General features: G+C 42.3%; 2 protein-coding genes across 3 annotated transcripts in view; one reads left to right on the forward strand and one right to left on the reverse strand.

Annotated features, from left to right (window-relative positions):
* The window catches only part of HAUS7 (HAUS augmin like complex subunit 7), a gene marked incomplete at its 5' end in the record, with an annotated part of 217766 nt that overhangs the window by 102250 nt on the left and 93333 nt on the right, over positions 1-22183 (reverse strand). The window contains 2 exons of one of the 2 annotated variants that reach the window (XM_082263029.1): positions 11192-11307; positions 15765-15824. In XM_082263029.1, coding sequence (XP_082119155.1) covers positions 11192-11307; positions 15765-15824 — 176 coding nt within the window. Of the gene's footprint in view, positions 1-11191; positions 11308-15764; positions 15825-22183 lie in introns of those variants that run through there. The other variant, XM_082263028.1, reaches the window with a different exon arrangement.
* LOC309559661 (deoxyribonuclease-1-like) overlaps positions 1-22183 on the forward strand; it is a 160041-nt gene that overhangs the window by 28434 nt on the left and 109424 nt on the right. The gene's annotated exons all lie outside the window — the stretch shown is intronic.

Here is a 22183-nt window from a genome sequence, read left to right on the forward strand (position 1 = left end):
CATCTTACACTCTGAAGACATACAACACCTCTTTTTCTCTCCTTTTGATGTGTGAAAATTCTGTTTTGTATTGTATGTTTTGCTTTACTTTAAGAAAATAAACAACTTTCCTGAAGTATCGTGACAGCCGAGAAGTCTATTTCTGTGGCAGAAGGGACGGGGCTGTCTGTGCTAAGGAAATCACTCTTCTTGAAATGTCAAATTCCCTAGCAACTTCAAAATTAGTATGGCAGAGCATTCTACTCCGAGACAAGAATGACCTTTTTCCTGGAGCCAACATGGCAACATACATTGGGTACATGTGGTAGTAGCCCCGCATACTTCCGCTCCAGCGCAAAATCGCCTTGCAGTTCCTAAAGTTAATTCTAAGGGGCCCACTACAGTGCTGGGTTGGAGCCCTGGAAGTAATTGCTGCACGTTTGACCAGCAGCATCTGAACATTGTAGGGGTCTTACACCGAGATGCCAACCAACATGACAGGCACGACAGCCAATCAGATCCTCTTATAGGGTGTTCAATTCTATTGATGGGCTCAGTAGTCCTCACTGCAGCTGTCTTTGGCAGGAAAGTGGTAGTTTACCCACTCACGTTCTTATAAAAATGTGCTTTAGCTTCCCACCCTGGTAGCTAGTTATTGGTCTACCACGTGTGCTGCCATGTTGGCACCAGGAAAATTGTATCACATTTTTACCATAATTTTTCTTTCCTGAAGCCAATCCATGACGACAGCATACTAAACATACCCAGTTTGTTCCTAGCGATGTACAGGGAATGGGCTGTTGTATGAGCATCAACTCTTTATAGCTTTTCACTAGCGATGTGGATGAAAGTAGGTGGGGCTACTACCACATATATGCTGCAATGAATTGGCACCAGAAAATGAAAATTATGGCAAGTATTTGATACAATTTTCTGTTTTTCCTCAGTTAGCGCCCTCCATGTGCAAAATCATCTACTTCTTGGCAATGTAGTCACAAAGTTAAGCCCCGTACACACGCACAGATTGTTGGCCGTAAATTGTCGGCCAATGTCTGATCGGCCGATTGTAGGCTTGTTAGTATGATGCTTCCGACAACCAACTGCAACTTTTTGGCCGAAAAAAATCTGGCGTGCATGCTATAAAATTTTTGTTGGCCAACAACAGACGGCCGATTGTTCCTCAGTCAGTACAGATATCGGCAGACAAAAATCAGATGAGCAAGACTGGGCATGCTCAGAGAAGAAAAAACACACGGAAAGTCAACCCTCACATGACATCACTTCTGAAGTTGGTTTTTGTTGGCCAACAAAAGTCCAGTGCAAGTCTAGAGCACATTTCAACCAACAAACAACACTGGACAAAAGACGGCCGATTGGTCGGCCAACAATCTGTGCATGTGTACGAGGCTTTAGGCCCCATCCATTCGGAGACTCCAAATAGATCAGCAGGGAATCTGTCCACCAATCGCCTGGTGATCTGAGCAGAGCGGGCGGATGACATGTCTGTGTCCACTCAGTTTATGCAGGGTGGACATGGATTTAGCCTGCTCTGCTCTATGGGTGGTTGGGTGTAAGCTGACGCCGCTGTCTGTTGACATCTGCCTAAACAGAGGGGAACAGATTCCCTTCCCTTCCGTTTTTTTTTTTTTTCCATTTTTTTAGCAGGCTGGATTAAATTTAGGCAGCTGTAAACGGAAACAAGCCCGTTTACACCTGCCGGTCCGTAGGGGTGGATGGAGGATCTGATAAGGTGCCTTAGTCTGGCCAAAAAAAAGTCCATCAAGTCTAACAAAGTCTAAAGAAGCAATACCAAGCTTTGGGTACCAAGCATTCTTTATAATGTTTGCTTAGAGTCCATTAACACACAAGCTGGTCTGCATTGTTTAATACAGGCCCAACACAATGACAAGCTAAAATACATTGTTCCCAATAGGCCCAGCTCATACACTGCATTGATGTGCGTTAGGTGAAAATGGAACATGCTGCAATGCATTACAACACATCTAAGTGCGCCGCAGCATGCATTAAGGAACGTATTTGTCTACTGCAACAAAAACAAACAAAAAAAGCACCTTAACAATATGATGCAGGGACAGATTTAGAGAGCCAACATTTTAGGTTGTCCCCAGAACAGTAAGAGGGGAAATTTCCCAATGGGGACACTAGTCTTGCTAACAACCAGGGACTCCCTCATTTTGGAGGGATTTCCTCTCACTTCCTGTTTTGGCTCTGGGACAGAAAATGAAGGGAGGGTAAGAACCCCTGACAGAGGTTATAGCCCTCCCTCCCTTATTCCATCCAAAATGAATAAAAAGTTTTCACTTATGTTTAGGTAAAAAAAAAAAAAAAGAAATGTCCCCTTTGGTTGACCAATGTACATTGCAGGGATTCAAACAATCTTTGTTTCAGATGCCGACCTTTTGTTATTCTGAAGAAATAGCTATTTGTTTGTCTGTGGAGTGGTTTTATAATCATCAATCAGCTGTTGCACCTGCAGAGTTCTAATGAGGAATGTGGCAGGGTCTGCATCCCTGTAGACAAACCCTTTGGGAGTATCTCACCAAAACTGAAATATTTGCTGCAGGGGAATCCCAGAATCTGACTTGTATCTAAGTGCAGACTTGTGGGAAAGTCAGTAAGCCAATCACACAAGCAAGAAATTACATTTCTGAATGGCGTTCTGTATACCATCTGTGTACAGAACGCCTCCATGTTGCCATATTGCATTTTACAGAAAATTGTTGCTGCAGATTAGGTTAATAGTGTTTTCATGCTGAATATTCTGCTCCATTATTCCTGCAATTATGCCTGATTGCACCCTTGCAGCTATAACAGCTTCAACTCTTCTGGGAAGGCTGTCCACAAGGTTTAGGTGTGTGTCTATGGGAATGATTCACTATTCCTTCAAAAGTGCATTTGTGAGGTCAGGCACTGATGTTGGATGAGAAGGCCTGGCTCGCAGTCTCTGCTGTAATTCATCCCAAAGGGGTTCTATTGGGTTGAGGTCAGGACTCTGTGCAGGCCAGTCAAGTTCTTCCACCCCAAACTCGCTCATCCATTTCTTTATGGACCTTGCTTTGACCTCACAAATGCTCTTCTGGAAGAATGGTCAAACATTCCCATAGACACTCCTAAACTTTGTGGACAGCCTTTCCAGAAGAGTTGAAGCTGGTATAGCTGCAGAGGGTGGACCAACTCAATATTGAACTCTTTAGACTAAGACTGGGATAACATTAAAGGTTCATGTATGTGTAAAGGCAGGCGTCCCAATACTTTTGACAATATAGCGTAGTCTTCCTTTCACAGTAAACTGCAGGGTACAGATGTGAACCAGCCCCGTAGGAATAAATGACTATTCTACTTGACATGCTCTTTCGTGCAGCAAAATGCATAAGTTTTGCTGCATGAAAACATGTGAATCAACTCTTAGTGCTCAGAAGTTTTGTGATGGAGCAAGAGGATGATGCCGTGAGGAGGACCGTAGCAGAGTCCAGAGACCCGTAGGCAGGCATCCGCCCACAACAGACAGCGTGCGGCACCCTCCCCCCTCAGACCCGGAAGGGAGTACACGTGGTGACACACCGCGCGCCAGAGAGCAGCCGTTCCAAAGGAGCCGAGCCTAGACCGGAGTGGAGCCTCCTTTTCCCCAGAGCGGAGTGGAGAGTCTTGGAACGACCAGGCTGTACGTTGGAGGTCGTGCAGAGACGGTGGGACCGGCCTTGGTGAGTCCCGAGACTATTACAACTTGAGCTGTATGTTTGGCCGTGCCACACGAGTACATTCACAAACGGAGGAGGTTCAGGAAAGGGGGGGGTTGGAAGATATAACATCCCATTAAGAAATATGAGGGATAAAGGATACGGACGCTGGTAAATGTCTGCTCTCCCCCCCCCCATTTCCTATGCAGACTAGTGAACTGTACAATATAAAGAGACCAGGCCGGTCCACAGATATCTCCGCTTACTTTTTAAGGGGAGCACGTTGTGAAAGAGTGGAGGAACAGTATAGGATGGCTCCAACAAAGGCTGGAACAGCAGGGAACACAGGATCAAAGAAAGACAGTAAAAATAATAACAGCAGTAAGGAATTACAGGCTCAGAACATTGCGGACACAGCTGAGCAGATGGCGGTGGCGGGAAAGGAACAGTCAACGGCACAATCCCCCCCTCCCCAAAATTTATCAATACAGTCTCCTGAATGGAAAGAGTTAATATCTCTTATGCCTACGAAACAAGATCTAACTGCAATGGCTGCCTCGATAGTCAGCTCATTAACCAGCGAAATCAACTCTTTAAGGGGTCAGATACAGAAAATGGATGGAAGGATAGAGGGGGTGGAAAAAGACCAGGCCCAGATGGCAGAGAGAGTGGAGAGCATAGAGTCTTCGCAGAGATCATTTGCCAAACAGCTAATCATGATACAGCTGCAACAAGATGATGGAGAAAATAGGCATCGGCGGAATAACATACGCCTAAGAGGGCTACCTGAGACAGTGGAGGGACCCAACCTATCTGCCAAAATGACCGAGATTTTTAATAGCCTTCTGGACAGACCCCAGTTGGAGGCAATTGAGATGGACAGGGTCCACAGAGTAAGGGCTCCAAGGAGCATGGGCGAGGGATACCCACGAGATGTCCTGGCTAGGGTACATTTTTACGCCCTAAAAGAAAAAATAATGAGGAAGGCATGGGATAGGGGCCCCTTTGAGTTTGAAGGGGCAACGATCCGGCTCTTACCAGATCTATCAAGCAACACCCTAAGAATGCGAGCAGCAGTGAAACCCCTACTGGAGGAAATTCGGAAGGCAGGGGCCATCTATTACTGGGGTCACCCATTTCATCTAAAAGTCAAGAAAGGGGAACTGACCTTTACATTGCGCTGGCCTGATCAACTGCCAGGACTTTTTGCCTTCCTAGAGATTCAGCCGATCAGGGTCACTGACTGGCTGGGCCCCTCAGCTTTTAAGTAGAACCCAGGAATATCAATACAAGAATAAAGCTATTATTAATATAAGTCATATATGACTAATCTGGGATTGACTTGGGGTCACGGTCGGGGGAGGATGCGGGTCCAGGGGTAATTGGGGAGCCATGATTATTCTGGATTAATTGGTATTCAAGGGCAGTAATTTGCGGTGTTCTCTTTCCTTTATATTTGTGTTCTCTCTTTATCCCCCTCGGTGTCCTGCTGGTCTAGTGCTTTGGTTCCTCTCTTGGGTCTAAAACTCTCTGGGCATGGTCTTCGAAAGTAGGAGCCCTATGAGTTTGGAAACGAGCAGATGAGTGATTAGAAAAGGTAGAGTAATTCCAATAGGAGGCACAGAGCAGGTCAGAGGGGGCACATACGTGATATGGTGGAGGGGGAGGGGGTCGAGGGAGGAGGATCACCAATACTAGGTAGCTAGGGGGGCTCAGGAGTTAAATAATGTGTTTGGTAATTACAAAAGAAAAGGGATCCTGATACAGCGGGTGGATACAGGAATGTATAGGTAGGGGGGAATATATACGGGAACCCCAATCCTCCCTAGAGATAGCAACACAGGGGCGGATGCCTAGGGTACATGGACCTGCAGAGGTCGGTGTGTTTATTTCTTTCATTTTTCTTTTTCTTTTTGTTTTTTTCTTTATATCCTAAACTGGAGGAAATGAATGCACCTACAGGCTTATGTTAATTTGTCAACTCATTAGGAGATACAGATATTGTGGGTTGTGTTAGATTTGCTCCTGTTCACGGTATGAATCCTCGGATTTGCCCACCCAAATAGGTTGCGTCTAGTTACGCAGGGTCGAGAGTCGACCAATAGGATCACGCTCCACTGGCACTTCTTTGGGGGGGGGGGGTGGAAAAGGGGGGGGTTGTTCTGTCTTTTTTTTTTTTCTCTTTTTTTTTTTTTTTTTTTTTTTTTTCTTTTTTCTTTTTTTTTCTTTCTCTCTCTGTCCCTTTTTTTTACTCGGTCTCCCCCTGTCTCTATTAGGTCTGAGTAGGTCTAGGGGGCTTTCTGTACAGAGGGATCAGTTTATCGACTTTGGATAAATCCTAGGCCTAGTAAGCCCTAAAGCCATTGGCACTTGGAGGGGACAAAGGGAGGAAGACAGCTGAGTAAGAAAATTCAGAAGTAAAGTAGTAAATTGGTTAGAATCATTTGAGACAGGAAAAATGCAGGAAGTGAAAATTATGTCATTAAACGTTAGAGGGTTGTCTACACCTGAAAAAAGAATACGCTTCCTGGCAGACATGAGACGAAACCATGGGCAGATAGTTTTCTGCCAGGAGACGTATTTTAAAAAAGAATCTATCCCAAAATTACAAAATAAGGATTTCCCATGGTCTTATCACGCCCCCACCCCTATTCCTAAATCAAAAGGGGTTAGCATATTGGTGGCCAAAGAGGTTCCATGGACATTTTTAGAAACTTGTATTGATCCACAAGGAAGATACTTGATGGTAAAGGGTAAGATAGGTGAAAGGCTGATTACTATGATTAATGTGTACTTCCCTAACCAGAATCAGATTTCATTCTTAACACTGGTGGCACCAATAATGTTAAACTTTCAAGAAGGGCTGGTAATCATGGGGGGGGATTTTAATTACGCTGCAGAGCCACTCTTAGATACATCACAAGGTACATCACATCTCTCATATGCCCGACTTAAAAAACTTAGTAAGGAAATCACACTCCTCAACCTAGTCGATCCCTGGCGCATTATGCATCCAAGTGAAAAAGATTTTACCTACTATTCGTCAGTACATAATAGGTACTCTAGAATAGATCGCATCCTAATTTCAAGGGGCGATCTGTCTAGAGTAGTGGCCTCACAGATTGGCTCTTTCTCCATGTCGGATCACTCCCCCATCCACATTATAATTAACTTTGAGGCAGGTCCAGTAAAGCCACCATCATGGAGACTGAATGAATCACTGGTGCAAGGAATAGAGACAAGAGCAGAGTTAGAGGCAGAACTGACAAAATATTTCCAGGAAAATAAAACACCAGAAGTTACTCCGTCGAACATATGGGAGGCCCACAAATGCGTCATTAGGGGAGTGTTGATTAGAATGGGAGCAAAACGTAAACGAGAAAGGGAGGAGAAGATCTCAGAGCTGCTAGCGCAGATAGAAGAATTAAGCGCCACTCATAAAAGATCGATGGCGATGGAACATCTAGTGCCCCTGACTGCGGCCAGGGAAAAACTCAACGAGTTACTTTATGAAAAAGCCATGAGAGTACTGGTGTCACAAAAAAGACATTACTACGAATATTCGGATAAACCAGGAACTATGTTAGCCAGAGCCCTAAGGGGGCCCCAGAAACGGACGGTAATTGCACAACTTCAAACAGGCGGGGGACAAATGAAATATGGATCATCAGAGATTGCCGAAGAATTTAGCAAATTCTACCAGAAGTTATATGACATCGCCTCATCGGAATCAGTTGATAGGGGGGGTGCTGGCTTCGATGAGGCGATCAATTATATCAAAAAGACAGATATGCCATCGCTGGATGCAGAACAGGCATTGGCATTAGAAGGAAAGATAACAGAAGAGGAACTAAAAACAGCTATCTCTCAGTTAAAACCACACAAGGCCCCAGGTCCAGATGGACTATCACTGTTATACTATCAGCAATTTTTTTCAAATTTAAAGACCCCCCTTTTGGAACATCTAAATTACATCGGGGAGGGAGGGGTCATGCCGACAGATTCTCTGAGAGCTTACATCACATTGATCCAGAAAGAAGGGAAGGACCCCGCGGTGTGCGGGAGTTACCGCCCAATCTCATTATTAAATTTAGACACCAAGTTGTTTTCTAAAATATTGGCAAATCGACTCCTGCCATATATACCACAATTAATACATCTCGACCAGGTCGGCTTTGTCCCTACAAGAGAAGCAAGGGATAACTCTATTCGAACAATAGATTTGATATATAATGTGCGTTTGCGGAGAATCCCGATGATGCTGCTATCAGTTGATGCGGAAAAGGCGTTTGACAGGGTGGCATGGAATTTTATCCGGGCCACCCTGTCACACTTAGGCCTAGGGGAATGGATGATGACGTGTATCCTATCATTGTACTCCGGTCCTACGGCGGCAGTAAGGGCAAATGGTTGGTGCTCAAGTTTTTTCAAGATAAAAAATGGCACTAGACAAGGCTGCCCCCTATCGCCGTTGATTTTTGTCTTGGCGTTAGAACCTTTACTGTGCAAAATCCGTCAAAGTGCAGAAATAGAGGGCGTACAAGTGGGTAGAGGTCAACATAAAGTGGCAGCCTACGCAGATGACCTGCTTTTTTATGTTACAAACCCTGACAGAACAATACCATCAATCCTAAAGGCTATCAGAGAGTATGGGGAAGTATCGTACTTCAAAATAAATGTGTCGAAGTCAGAGGCATTGAATGTGTCTATATTAGGGACTAGATGGAACCATATGAGATCTTCCTTTCCCTTTCAGTGGAATAAGAAATCGGTGGTGTATCTGGGGATTCACATTACAGCAGATCCGAAGGACTTGTTTGAGGCAAATTTCATTCCACTCTTAAAATCTATTAAAGCAGATCTACAAAGATGGCAGACACTATTTTTGTCATGGTTTGGGAGATGCAGCGCAGTGAAAATGAACGTATTACCTAGGTTACTGTATGCTATCCAGGCTGTTCCGATAGCAATCCCGATGACATATTTTGTACAGGCAAGGGCAGTGTTCAGAAATTTTGTGTGGGCCAGAAAATCCCCGCGAATAGGGATGCAGATCTTAACCCTCCCGAAGGTGAGAGGAGGAGTAGGGTTACCGGATCTGTTGCGGTATTATAGAGCAGCGCACCTGACGCGAGTGATGGAATGGCACGGCAGTGGGACCTTTAAACAGTGGGTGCAATTGGAAAGGGAGGCCATGAATACAACAGTGGCCTTAGCCCCATGGACTCCGATATTAAAAAATGATAAAATACATTTACATCCGACGATAGGGGCGACGGTAAGCGAAGCAATTAAAGCACAAAAAAATAGCTCGGTAGCACCAACAATATCACCAATGACCCCCTTAGGGGATAACATAAACTTTCCCCCTGGTAGAACGAATGCTAAAATTATAGGTTTAATTAATGGGGGTAGAGGACGATTGTGTGACATATGGACCCACAGGGAACCACCTACGATGACAGAAATGCTAGCATGGCCCGAAGTAAATTTAGATGCATTCAGTGCCTACCAGGTTAGACATTATTTAAAACAAATGCAGAAGACAGGCTATATCCCACGCCCCCTAACGCCATTTGAGACTTTATGTAGAGCAGAGGAGAGAATACCACATGCACTATCACATATATATGCACTTCTGGGGACATCGCGTGATTCGGAACCACTTAAATTCCTGCAAAAATGGGAAGGAGAATTAGGTATCTCCTTTAATCAGCGACAAATAAATAAAATCTTGAGACTGACTCATAAGGTATCCATAGCTAGTAGATATCAAGAAATCAGTTATAAGGTGTTAGCTAGATGGTACCGTGTTCCAGCAACACTACACAGAATGGATAGGAAACATCAGGATAGGTGCTGGAGATGCGGAGAGGAGGGTGGAACAATGGTGCATATTTTTTGGACGTGCCCAGCAATAAGGAGTTTCTGGGATGAGGTGGCTCGTATAACAGAGAACCTAACCTCGACCAAGGTACGGGATGACCCCGTGCTGTGTTTATTACATGGCACGGGGAGCTCAGTAAAGAATTATAGGAACTCTTTGTTGCCGCACTTATTGAATGCGGCTAAAGCCTGCATACCAGCATTGTGGAGACAAACACAGCCGCCTACTGTGCGGCTATGGGTTGCCAAAATTGGGGAAATTCATAGGATGGAAATGTTAACAGCCGCACGTACATGCAGGGAAGAACGTTGTAGGTTTAGATGGCAGGCATGGTCACAATATACGTGCTCAGAGGAATATTTACGACTGATAAGCTAAATACGGAAATAGGAAGTCCAGGAGACCGGGGACAGAGGAAGGTGGACTGGAGAGAGGGAAGGGGACTAGAGAGTAGAGGAAGGGGCTTTTCCCCGTCTCCTCTATTCCCCCCCCCTTTTTTTTTTTTTTTTTTTTTTTTTTTTTTCATGTCCTTTTCCCCCTGATCCCGCCCCCCTTACGGAGTGTCAGTGGAGGGATCCTTAGAAGCCTGACGTGCGCGTCAGGAGGGACAGTATAGATGGAATACATGAGGATGATATAGAATGATGATTGTAGAGTGGTAAATTGGCTGAGCTTCCCACCCTCTAGGGCGAGGGGGAGGCGGGGGGTTTTTCTTTTTTTTTCTTCTTCTCTTTCATCTGCCCCCCCCTCCCCGTTCTTCTCTCTTTTTTTTTTTTTTTTTTTTTTCCTTGGGGTGTGTATTGTGTTTTTTTTGGCATGAAGTGGGGGGGGGATGTTAAGTAATTTATATGTGTGTTTTTGAATTTGGATGGGGAGGGTAGGGGGGAGTATCATGATGTGGCACATAATAATTATGTCACTTAAGATGGTGCAGGGGGGGGATTACCCCCCCTTTTTTTTTCCTTTTCTCCTTTTTTTTTTTTTTTTTTTTTTTTTTTCTCTCACAGAGCACAATAATTTAATAACTCCAGTATATATATATATATGCAGGAGGAATACAATGGAAGGAATTGTAACACGATTGGGGTTTTTTTTTTTTTTTTTTTTTTTTTTTCTTTTCTTTTTTTTTTTTTTTTCTCACGATGCAAGGTAATCTCCTCAAGATGCGAGGATCATAGAAGTAGTAAATTTTTCATTAATTCACCTTTTTTTTTGGGGTTTTTTTTTTTTTTTTTTTTTTTTTTCTTTCTTTTTCTTCTTTTCACGATGCAAGGTAACTTCCTCAAGATGTGAGGATCATAGAAGTAGTAATTTTTTTCATTAACTCACTTTTTTTTTTTTGGGGGTTTTTTTTTTTTTTTTTTTTTTTTTAGGGGGGGGTGAGGGTGGGAGGGGGAGGCCAGGAGAGTACTGCTATATGCTTTTGAGAGTATTGTTTGTAGGTTTTGATGTATGTTTGGTGGATTTTATGTAATTAATATGTAATGTATTGAAAAAAACAATAAATGTAAAAATTAAAAAAAAAAAAAAAAAAAAAAAAAAAAAAGAAGTTTTGTGATTGGGAAAAAGCTGTTCAGTGCTGTCATAGGTGGAATGGAAATTCTCCCATACATCGAACGAAACCTACCTTGTGCAGAGCCATTCCAAGACGCCGAGGCGAATGACAGAGGGGGTACATAATAATTCGTGAATATTTTGTGGGCCAGACACATACACACCCTTCAAAGGCAGGCAGGACAGCTTCTAGAAGAGAGAATAAATAGTTTAGACCTTGGCAGTTTGGGCATCACTTAGGCTTTGTTCACACTAGCAGTGAAGGAGCATTAAAAACAGGCACCAATTACATCCCCCCCCCCCAAATCCAGATTTACATGTCTCCTGGGGAGGTGACATCACATTGCTGCAATTCTTCATGGTGAAGAAATTTTAACTCAGTAAGTCAAGTCTGCCCGGTGGCACTGCCTGTCATACTCTCCCATTTAAGTCGAATAGGCAATGCTGCCGCCACATGCAGAGTACGGTCATGGAAGTTTTGGTGCAATAGTTCTAGTTTAACCGCCTGCCACCTCGGCCAAATCTGAAATTCCTCCCCTACATGTAAAAATCATACATTTTCTTGCTAGAAAATGACTTAGAACCCTCAAACATATATTTAAGCAGAGGCCCTGGTCTAGAGAATAAAATGGTGTGTGTTCCGGTTTATGTCACATGGTCTTTGCACAGCTGTTTTTTTTATTTTTGTTTAACAGAAATATTTTGGAAAAAAAAAAAAAAAAGATTCTGTCGTGCTTTTTAGGCCCCGTTCACATCGGGCGGCGCTACTTCGCACCGCGACCTCGGAGCGGCCGCCACGGACTTCATAACATTGAAGTCTATGGCGGTCGCCTCCTGGTCGCCCCAAAGAAGCTCCGGACCCTTTTTCTAAGTCGGAGCGACTTGTTTCGCTCCTATTAGAACGGGTCCGCAGCTTCCCTATGGGAGGCGACCTACGGCGACCTGTGAGGCGACCAGGTCGCCTCAGTGTGAACCGGGGCTAAATCACGCATGCCTGAGGAATAGAGACAAACTACAGTACATAGGCGCTGCTTTAACCACCTCATTCCCAAGCCTACTCTGACACTTCGCCCCTACATGTAAAAATCTACTTTTTTGCTAGAAAATGACCCCAAAACATTAATATATATATTTTTTTTTTACACACACATATACATAACATAACACATATACACACACACACACATAATTTTAGCAGATACCCAATAGAATAAAATGGTGGGTGTTGCAATTTTTTATGTCACATGGTCGTTGCGCAGCAGTTTTTCAAACGCAATTTTTTTGGGAAAAAAAACCCTTTCATGCTATTAAAAAAAGGAAAAAAAACAAAATAGTAAATTTAGCCCAATTTTTTTGTATATTGTGAAAGATAATGTTACGCTGAGTAAATAGATACCTAAAATGTCATGCTTTAACCACTTAAGCCCCAGCCCTATTTCGGACACTTTTTGTTTACAAGTTAAAATCAGTATTTTTTCTTAGAAAACTACTTAGAGCCCCCAAACCTTATATATATATATATATATATATATATATATATATATATATATATATATATATATATTTTTAGCAAAGACTCTGGAGAATAAAATGTCGGTCATTGCAATATTTTTTGTCACGCGGTATTTGCGCAGCGGTCTTTAAAACGCAATTTTTTGGGAAAAATTACGAAAAATCAAATTTCACTGCATTTAAAAAAGGGAGAGGGGAAGGATTCAGTTCCTCTCTCTCTGTACAGGGCAGCCATCGCCGCATCACTCCCGGCTTCCGCGATAGGACAGGAGAGCTCAGGAGAGGCAGCAGTGGCGGGAGGGAGGGTGGGACGCCATCCGCAGAAGTAATCGAGTAATCAGAATAGCCCCTCTGATCACTTCTGCCTTGCATAGAATTGCTGGCCGAAAAGGTGCAGGCATCATACCGGTATACCCACTGAAACCCAGGGATGTACGGGTACGTCCATTCGGGGGGGAAGTGGTTAAATGCCTTTACAGGTTACTAGTCTAGAGTTACAGAGGAGGTATGATGCTAAAATTATTCATTTCACTCTCACATTCGTGAAGATACCTCACAAGTATGATGCAATCTTCGTTTACATATACGTGGGAGACCTACATGCAAAGGAGGGGGGGGGCATTTTAAATTATGTTTTTATTTAAAAAAAATTTAACACTGTACCTTTAGTTTTTTTAGCAACTTTATTGCGATCAAAATGAACAATATCTCCTGTGACAGCATTGGTCAGGACAACTCCTCTATTAGGGGTTTGGACCCCCTTCATCCTGGTATAACCACTTCAAGAAGAACTAAGGGCACAACTTGTTTTCATCTGAGAGAGTAGAATAAGGGAGTGTTATAAGCCCTGTCAGTTTTTTTCTACCATCTGTGCCCCATAGGTGATTTCTGCCTACATTCCCTGTTCTGTAGTCAAAACAGGAAGTGAGAGGCAATCCCCAGGGTGTCACCATTGGAAGATTTTTCACTTTATTCATATTCTGGTGACAACCCAAAATTTAGGATAACAATAAACATAACAAGTGTGACTTTATCCTGAGATGGAAGACATCTGCTTCACACATCTATTCTTTCTGTGCCAGGAGACCCAACTGACCATTTCTATACTGCACTGCACCCATATAATCACTGGATATCAAACTCTGCAATAAAGGCAGCCGTGTCCCGCCCACTGGCCCATCCCATGAGATTCCAGCCAACTGGAAAGCAGAATATAAATCTAGAGGAATACTGGATACCACCCTTGTTCTCACTCTAGACTCTAGCATTGTTACTGATATCAGATTCTAGCAGTCTGTGATCTCTACTCATTACATAAGTACAGTGCAGCAATTACTTACAGTATATCCTGGCACTAAATTCCACCCTCTTCCCCCCATGGTTTCCAGGCTGGAATACAGTCCTGATTGGTCCATATGCAGAAAGTATGAAATGTGCATTTTATCTTTTTGCCAACTTTCTATAAAGTTTGACAGAATGTATATATTACTTTAGATAGTATGACGTCTTCAGTTATATACAATGGAGAAGAGTTTGTTGGTGAATGGGACAACGTACAACTGGTCTTCTGTATGCCGGGTGTAATTCTCATTCTCAGTATCTGTTCTTATTCTGTATGTATGGACTCTGCACAGTACTACTTCTCTGGTCTTCTGTATACTAGGTGTAATTCTCAGTATCTGTTCTTATTCTTTATGTATGGACTCTGCACAGAACCACTTATCTTGTCCTGTATTCCAGGTGTAATTCTCAGAATCTGTTCTTATTCTGTATGTATGGACTCTGCGCAGTACTACTACTCCTGTCCTGTATGCCGGGTGTAATTCTCAGTATCTGGTTATAGGATTACAGCACATCACGATCCAGTGGACTGAATGCCATGGTTACTACACATCAATACACAAAATATTTAGCGTACCGGTTGCCATGGTTACCGTGCATCATTATAGGAAGAATTGAGTACACTAGTTGCCATGGTTACTGCACATAACTATGCGGTGCACTGGTTGTCATAGTTACTACATATCACTATTCTAAGTATGTAGTATACTGGTTTTCATGGTTACTGCACATTTCCATAGCAAAAATACAGTGCACTTGTTTCCATGGTTGCATCACTATAGTTAAGAACTTGGGGTACTTGTTACCATGGTTACTGTACATAACTATTATAAGTATTAAGCACACTGGCTGTCATGGTTACTGCACATCACTGGGGTAAGAATTCAGTGTATGGTTGTCATGGTTACAGCACATCCCTATTCAGTTTATCGGTTGCCATGGTCACTGTGCATCATTGCAACAAGAATTCTGTGTGCTGGTTACACCACATAACTCTTCAGTGGATTGGTTGCATAGTTACTGCGCATCACTATTCAGTAGTCAGTGCAATGGTTGCCAGGGTTACTAGAATAATTACTGCATCCCGTGGTTATAATTGGCTATATTAAATTACTGGTTGCCGTGCTTAAAAATGACTATAATAATTACTAGTTGCGTTGGTTACAATTGACTATAATTACTGGTTGCCATGGTTACTCCAAATGACTATATCAATTACTGGTTGCCGTGGTTACTCCAAATGACTATAATAATTTCTAGTTGCTGTAGTTAGTACAAATGACTATAATATTTACTTTTTGCCGTGGTTTCAATCGACTACATTAATTACTGGTTGCTGTGGTTACTTCAAATGACTGTTAATTACTGCTTGCCGTGGCTACAATCGACTATATTAACTGCCAAGGTTACTACAAATGACTATATCAATTCATAGTTGCCATGGTTACTGCACATGACTATAGTAATTATTCAGTGCACTGGTTTCTATGGTTACTTCACATCACTATAGTAAGAATTCAATCTTGTGGTTGCCATGGTAATAGCACATCACTATTCTAAGTATTCAGCATACTTGTTGCCACGATTACCACACATCACTATCCAAACTATTCTGTGTACTGGTTCCTATAGTTACTGTGCATCACTATAGTAACAACTCAGTGTACTGGTTGCCATGGGTTACTACAATCACTATACTAAGTATCACTGGTTTTCCTCGCTCCTGCACAGTGTCAGCCTGCTCTACCAGTGCAGCTCCTCAGCACACCATGCTGCCTCCAGGTCTCCCTCACCTGTAACCGCTCATACACTTCCTCAGCCTTCCGCAGCTCCGTACTTCCCGCCATCTTCATGCCGGTGTCTGACAATGAATCTGTGATTGGCCGAAAGTTCAGCTTTCTGCACAGCCATTGGTCGCAGTCCTGTCACTCGTTGGCTGTCACCAAGTCCACTTCAGGTCCCGCCCCCATGAAGGAGTTGATTGGCGCCTGCCGTATAGGCTGACAGACTATTGGCTGGCTGTTTTCTGTGAGATCCGGAAGTTGAGCGTGTGGAGGATGTGGGCGGGCTCTGTATGTGATCGTGTCTAATAACATCGCATTGAAGTAAACACAGAGAGCATGGCATACACAGTGTGCTAGGACAGCGTGTTCTTCATGTGTGCCCACATCATTATAGTTGTATTTTTTTGTTAGAAATGTCTATATACCCCCAAAAAGTATGTGTTTTCTGAAAGCAGAGACCCTAGAGAACATAATGGTGGCATGCACAATGTTTTATAGTGCACGATGATTGCACAGTTATTGATCAGACACATTTTCTGGGAAAAACGCAATAAAATGAATTGTAGCGCAAAAAAAAAAAAAAAAGATGAGGTTGCATTGACTATAGAGACACCCAATATGTCACGTCTTCAAATCGCAGCATATGAAATTCTCCATATGTGACAATTTTAAAGCATTTAATACTCCTGCTGCCAGAGCTGTTTTTTTTTTTTTTTGCACACATGCTTAAAAAATCATTTAAGTGACTGAGGCAATCTGTAGGTTGATGACAATCAGCGACTGTCACAATCGCATCCAATCTAATTCACTGCCAAATCGCATCCCATTGACTTCAATGAAAAATCGCCCCCCTAGTGACTTCAATGCAAAATCATGTCCCTTAGACTTAAGCAGATTGCGTCCCATTGACTTCACTTGCAATCAGCACAAATCGATAAGTGACTAGGACGGAAATCTGAAATTGACAAATCAGCAACAGATGCAATCGGAAAGTAACGCAAATCGGAAAGAAACACAATCTGTAGGTCAATGGCAATCCGCAATTGTCGCAATCGCATACTATACACTTCAATGCAAAAATGATGTTTCATAAACTTCAATGCAAAAACGCCCCCTAGTGACTTCAATGCAAAATCGCATCCCATAGACTTCAACGCAAGATTGTGTCCCATTGACTTTGCTTGCAATCAGCACAAATCGATAAGTGACTAGGATGCAAATCTGCAAATGACAGAAATCTGCAACAGACGCAATCGGAAAGTAACGCAAATCGGAAAGTAACACAATCTTTAGGTCAATGGCAATCCGCAATTGTTGCAATCGCATTCCATAGACTTCAATGCAAAATCGCCCCCTATTGACTCTACTGCAAAAACGCCCCCTAGTGACTTTAATGCAAAATCGCATCCTATTGACTTCGATGCAAAATCGTGTCCCATTGACTTCAATGCAAAAATCCCCCCCCCCCCCCACTTGGAATCGGTGCGAATCGATGAGTGACTAGGAGGCAAATTGGCAACTGACGCACTCTCTCAACGGCAGTTGATTCAAAACGACAAATGACGCGAATGAGAGGTGGCGCAAATCGGTTACTGACGTAACTTTTTTGCATTGCTGAGTTACGCAACTTGCAATCGCCGCTAAGTGACGCATCATTTTAGGCCTGAGGATTACATAAAATCCCCTGAAACATTATGTATTTTCTGAAAGCAGACACCCTGGAGAATGAAATGGTGGTGGTTCCAATTTTTTATATCTCACAATATTATCACAAAGGTCTAGGAAATGCAAATTTTCTGTAAGAATACACTAAAGTTAATTTTAGGGCACACAAACCCAATAAATCACTCAATTTGGTGACATATTTACAGTAGGTACCCTTTATTTTCTATAGACAACACTTTAAAAGCCCCCTATAAATCTATGGAGGAGGTCTGGTGCTAGAATTATTGCTCTCATTCTGGCACCCCCGAGACATGCATTTACGTTTGTACGTGCCTATATGTGGGGATGGGGGGCCTCAAAGATTATTTTGGGGGGAATTTTATGTGCTTGCTAGTAACTTAATTTTTTTTACAATTTAAAACACTTTTCTTCTTACTTAACATTTTTTTTTCCATCACATAGACAAATATCCCTATGTAATGATTTTTTGGTGACAGGTTCTCTTTAATGACACAATTGCAGCTCACCTCAACACCGCCACCCCCCCCCCCCCCCATCCCATACAGTGCCGTCAAGTGGCATTTGCTTGCCTGGCTCTATGTAGAATCCATGCTTTCGCTGTTGCCAGGGCTTTTTAAAAAAAATGGCAACTTCAGCATCCCTTTAGCTATGCATGACAGATGGGATGCAATTCGGTGACGCAAATCATCAACTGACGTAATCTGTAGGTGACGCAACTTGTCGCAATTGGTGAGTGATTCAAATTGGCAAATAACACAATCTGTAAGTCGACGACAATCAGCAACTGTACCAATCACATCCCACAGACTTCAATGCAAAATCGCGTCCCATAGACTTCAATGCAAAATCACATCCCATAGACTTCAATGCAAAAACGACCCATTGACTTCACTTGTAATCGGCGCAAATCGATAAGTGACTAGGACGCAAATCGGTAACGGATGCAATCGGTAAGTGGCGCAAATAGATAACTGGCGCAATCTGTCAACAGCAATTGATGCAACTTGACGCATTCGGCAAATTATGCAATCGGCAGGCAACGCAAATCGCCATTTGCTGCAATCGGTAAGTGACCAGTCTGTGAGTGCTTCAATTGGTAACAGACACAACCAGCAGGGAATGCAAAGTGACACAAATCGGCAATAGACGCAATCGGTAAGTGAAGCAAATAGGAAACTGGGGCAATCTGTCAACAGCAATTGACACAACTTGGCGCACTCGGCAAATGACGCAATTGGCATGCAATGGAAATCACCACTTGCCGCAATTGGTAAGTGACCAATCAGTGAGTGCTTCTAACGGCAACTGGCACAATCAGCAGGCAACGCAAAGTGCCACAAATTGGCAATGGACGCAATCCGTAAGTGACGTAAATAGGAAACTGTTGATGGCAATTGATGCAAATTATCACAGTAGTCAGATGACGCAAACGTCAGGCAACGCAAATCGGCATTTCCAAAATCGATAAGTGATGCAATAGGTATGTGACACAATCAGCAACTGATGCAATTGACAAATGATGCAAATCGGCAACTGACGCAATCTCATCCCAACGACTTCAATGCAAAAACGCCCTCTAGTGACTTTAATGCAAAACCGAGTCCCATGGACATGCAATTCATGTCCCATTCACTTCAATGCAAAACGCTCCAGAGTAACTTCAATGCCAAATCGCGTCCCATTGACTTTGATGCGAAATCATGTCCCATTGACTTCAAAGCAAAAATGCCCCCTAGTAACTTCAATGCAAAACCGTGTCCCATTGACTTCAAATCAAAAATGACGCCCATCAGTAGGATAAATACTTGGTATCAGTAGGATAAATAAGTGCTTATCCTTGGTATCAGTAGGATAAATAGGTGCTAATCCTTAGTATTAATGAGATAAATAAGTGCTTATCCTTGGTATTAATGTGATAAATAAGTGCTAATCCTTGGTATCAATGGAATAAATAAGTGCTAATCCTTGGTATCAATAGGATAAAAACAAGTGCTAATTCTTGGTATCGTTGGGATAAAAATAAGAGCCAGTACTTGGTATCAATAGGATAAAAATAAGAGCCAGACCTTGGTATCAATAGGATAAAAATAATTGCTAATACTTGGTATCAATGGGATAAATAAGTGCTAATCCTTGGTATCAGTAGGATAAATAAGTGCTTATCCTTGGTATCAATGGGATAAATAAGTGCTAATCCTTGGTGTCAGCACAAAAAATAAGTGCAAATCATTGGTATTGGTGGGAAAAATAAGTGTCAATCCTTGGTGTCAGTGTGAAAGAATAGGTGCCAATCCTTGGTATTAGTGGGGAAAAATAAATACCAATAATTTGAGGATCAATGTATAAACTTTTTGCTGAACCAATGTGACACGCATCTGATTAGCTACATTGAAACTTGCAGTATGCTATGTTATATAACTATCGTGTATGATCGAAGCATAGAAGGAATAAACCTAGAAGGAATAAAATAGGTGCCAATCCTTATTGGCATTAAAGAATTAGTGACAATCCTTGGTATCAGTGAGATAAAATAAGTGCCAATCCTTGGTGTCAGTGTGATACTAAAAAAAAAACCCGGTATAGATGGTTAGTTTATTTTTTTTTTTTTCACAATAAAAAATATTTTTATTGAAAGGGGTTAGAAGTATGCAGGCACATGTATAGAATGTATAACATAGAGTTAAACATAAAGATTTACATTTCTTTGTTGATGGACAGGAATGTGCCAACAATAAAATATAGATCCATAGAAAATCATAAGGTAGACTGAATGTCCAAGAGGGGGAATAGAGATGGCCTTGCGGTTCGCCTGGCGGTCGGTTCGCGGCGAACTTTGCTTGTTCGCTGTTCGCCGATCATGCAAGCATATGGTGATGTTTGCGGCGGCCATATTCTTTTACATTGTGAAGAACTTTGACTCATGACACATCCATCAGGTGGTACAGGACAGCAAATTGAGACATTTCAGCACATGGACATAACCCTACCTTATAAATAGACCTGACCTGACTGCCATTTTACATTCTGCTTTTTATCAGTGTAGGGAGAGGTTTGCTGTGTGGAGCAGGGACAGATTGTCAGTGACACAGATCGCTCTGTTATAGGTCCACAAAAGTCCTTTCAAGGACTGATATTTGGTATAGGTGTACTATTGTTTGGTGTGCAGTATATAGGGGTGTAATACACTTATAATATACTTTCTAATATAGAAAGCATATTATAGTGTATTTGGGTACTGCAGAAATTTTGCCTCCTTCACTGCGTTAACTCTGCTACACACAGTGACAAAAGTTACTAGAAAATATTTTTCATAACTGGTGTGATAGACCAGTGGCCCCTCAAAATGACAGATTGAAGCGGGGTGTTATACTTTCATAATAGTGTTTTTGGGTACTGCAGAAATTTTGCCTCTTTCACTGCGTTAACTCTGCTACACACACTGACAAAAGTTACTAGAAAATATTTTTCATAACTGGTGTGATAAACCAGTATCCCCCAAAACGACAGATTGAAGCGGGGTGTTATATAACAATATACTTTCATAATAGTGTATTTGGGTACTGCAGAAATGTTGCCTCTTTCACTGCTACACACAGTGACAAAAGTTACTAGAAAATATTTTTCATAACTGGCCCCCCAAAACGACAGATTGATGCAGGTTGTTATACTTTCACAATAGTGTTTTTGGGTACTGCAGAAATTTTGCCTCTTTCACTGCATTAACTCTGCTACACACAGTGACAAAAGTTACTAGAAAATATTTTTCATAACTGGTGTGATAGACCAGTTGCCCCCCAAAACAACAGATTGAAGCGGGGTGTTATATAACAATATACTTTCATAATAGTGTATTTGGGTACTTCAGAAATGTTGCCTCTTTCGCTGCGTTAACTCTGCTACACACAATGACAACAGTTACTAGAAAATATTTTTCATAACTGGTTTGATAAACCAGTGGCCCCCCAAAAACGACAGATTGAAGCAGGGTGTTATACTTTCATAATAGTGTTTTGGGTTCTGCAGAAACTGTTGGCTTGCCAGTGTCCTGTCCGAAAGGACGTTCAGCGCAGCAGGGGGGATCGTGACCGATAAGCGCACTCGCCTAGCTCACGACAGTGTTGACTACCTCACATTTATAAAAATTAATGAGGCATGGATCTCGGAGGAATTCAACACATGTGACCAGTAGATCATGTTTGATTCCAATTCCTCATGACAGCCCACAAATATCCGCCACCAGCCATAACAATTCATGGTCCCTGTCTTAGGTAAATACAGCGGCATAAAAGGCCTTTTATGTCCGTTGAATGCCTAATTTTTGGGGCCTGTAATGGCCGACACTTATTTATCCTGTGAATGCCTAATGTAACTCCAGCCACGGAATACCAAGTTGTTTGCTGTCAGGTGAATGCCTGTTGGCTAATTTTTGGGGCCTGTACTGGCCGACATTTACTTCTTTATCCTGTGAATGCCTAATTTTTAGACTGACATTGAAAATAAATGGGTCTGTAAATGTTCCGCTAAATTGTGGAATGGATGCGGACCCATTTTACAGACGTGTGAATGGACCCTATATGTATTTGACATGTATTTACTGGCTGCTGTCAGTTCTGGCTGATTTAGAAAAAGAAAATAATAATTTTTTGGCTGGGAAAAAAAAATAAATAAATTTATGGCAACTTTTCCAATAGCAATACTTCTGGTATGTCAGTGTCCATGTTGTGGGACTATGTGTGCACAGC

Source organism: Pelophylax lessonae (assembly GCF_965119305.1).
Source record: "Pelophylax lessonae genome assembly, chromosome: 7".
Lineage (NCBI taxonomy): Eukaryota > Metazoa > Chordata > Amphibia > Anura > Ranidae > Pelophylax > Pelophylax lessonae.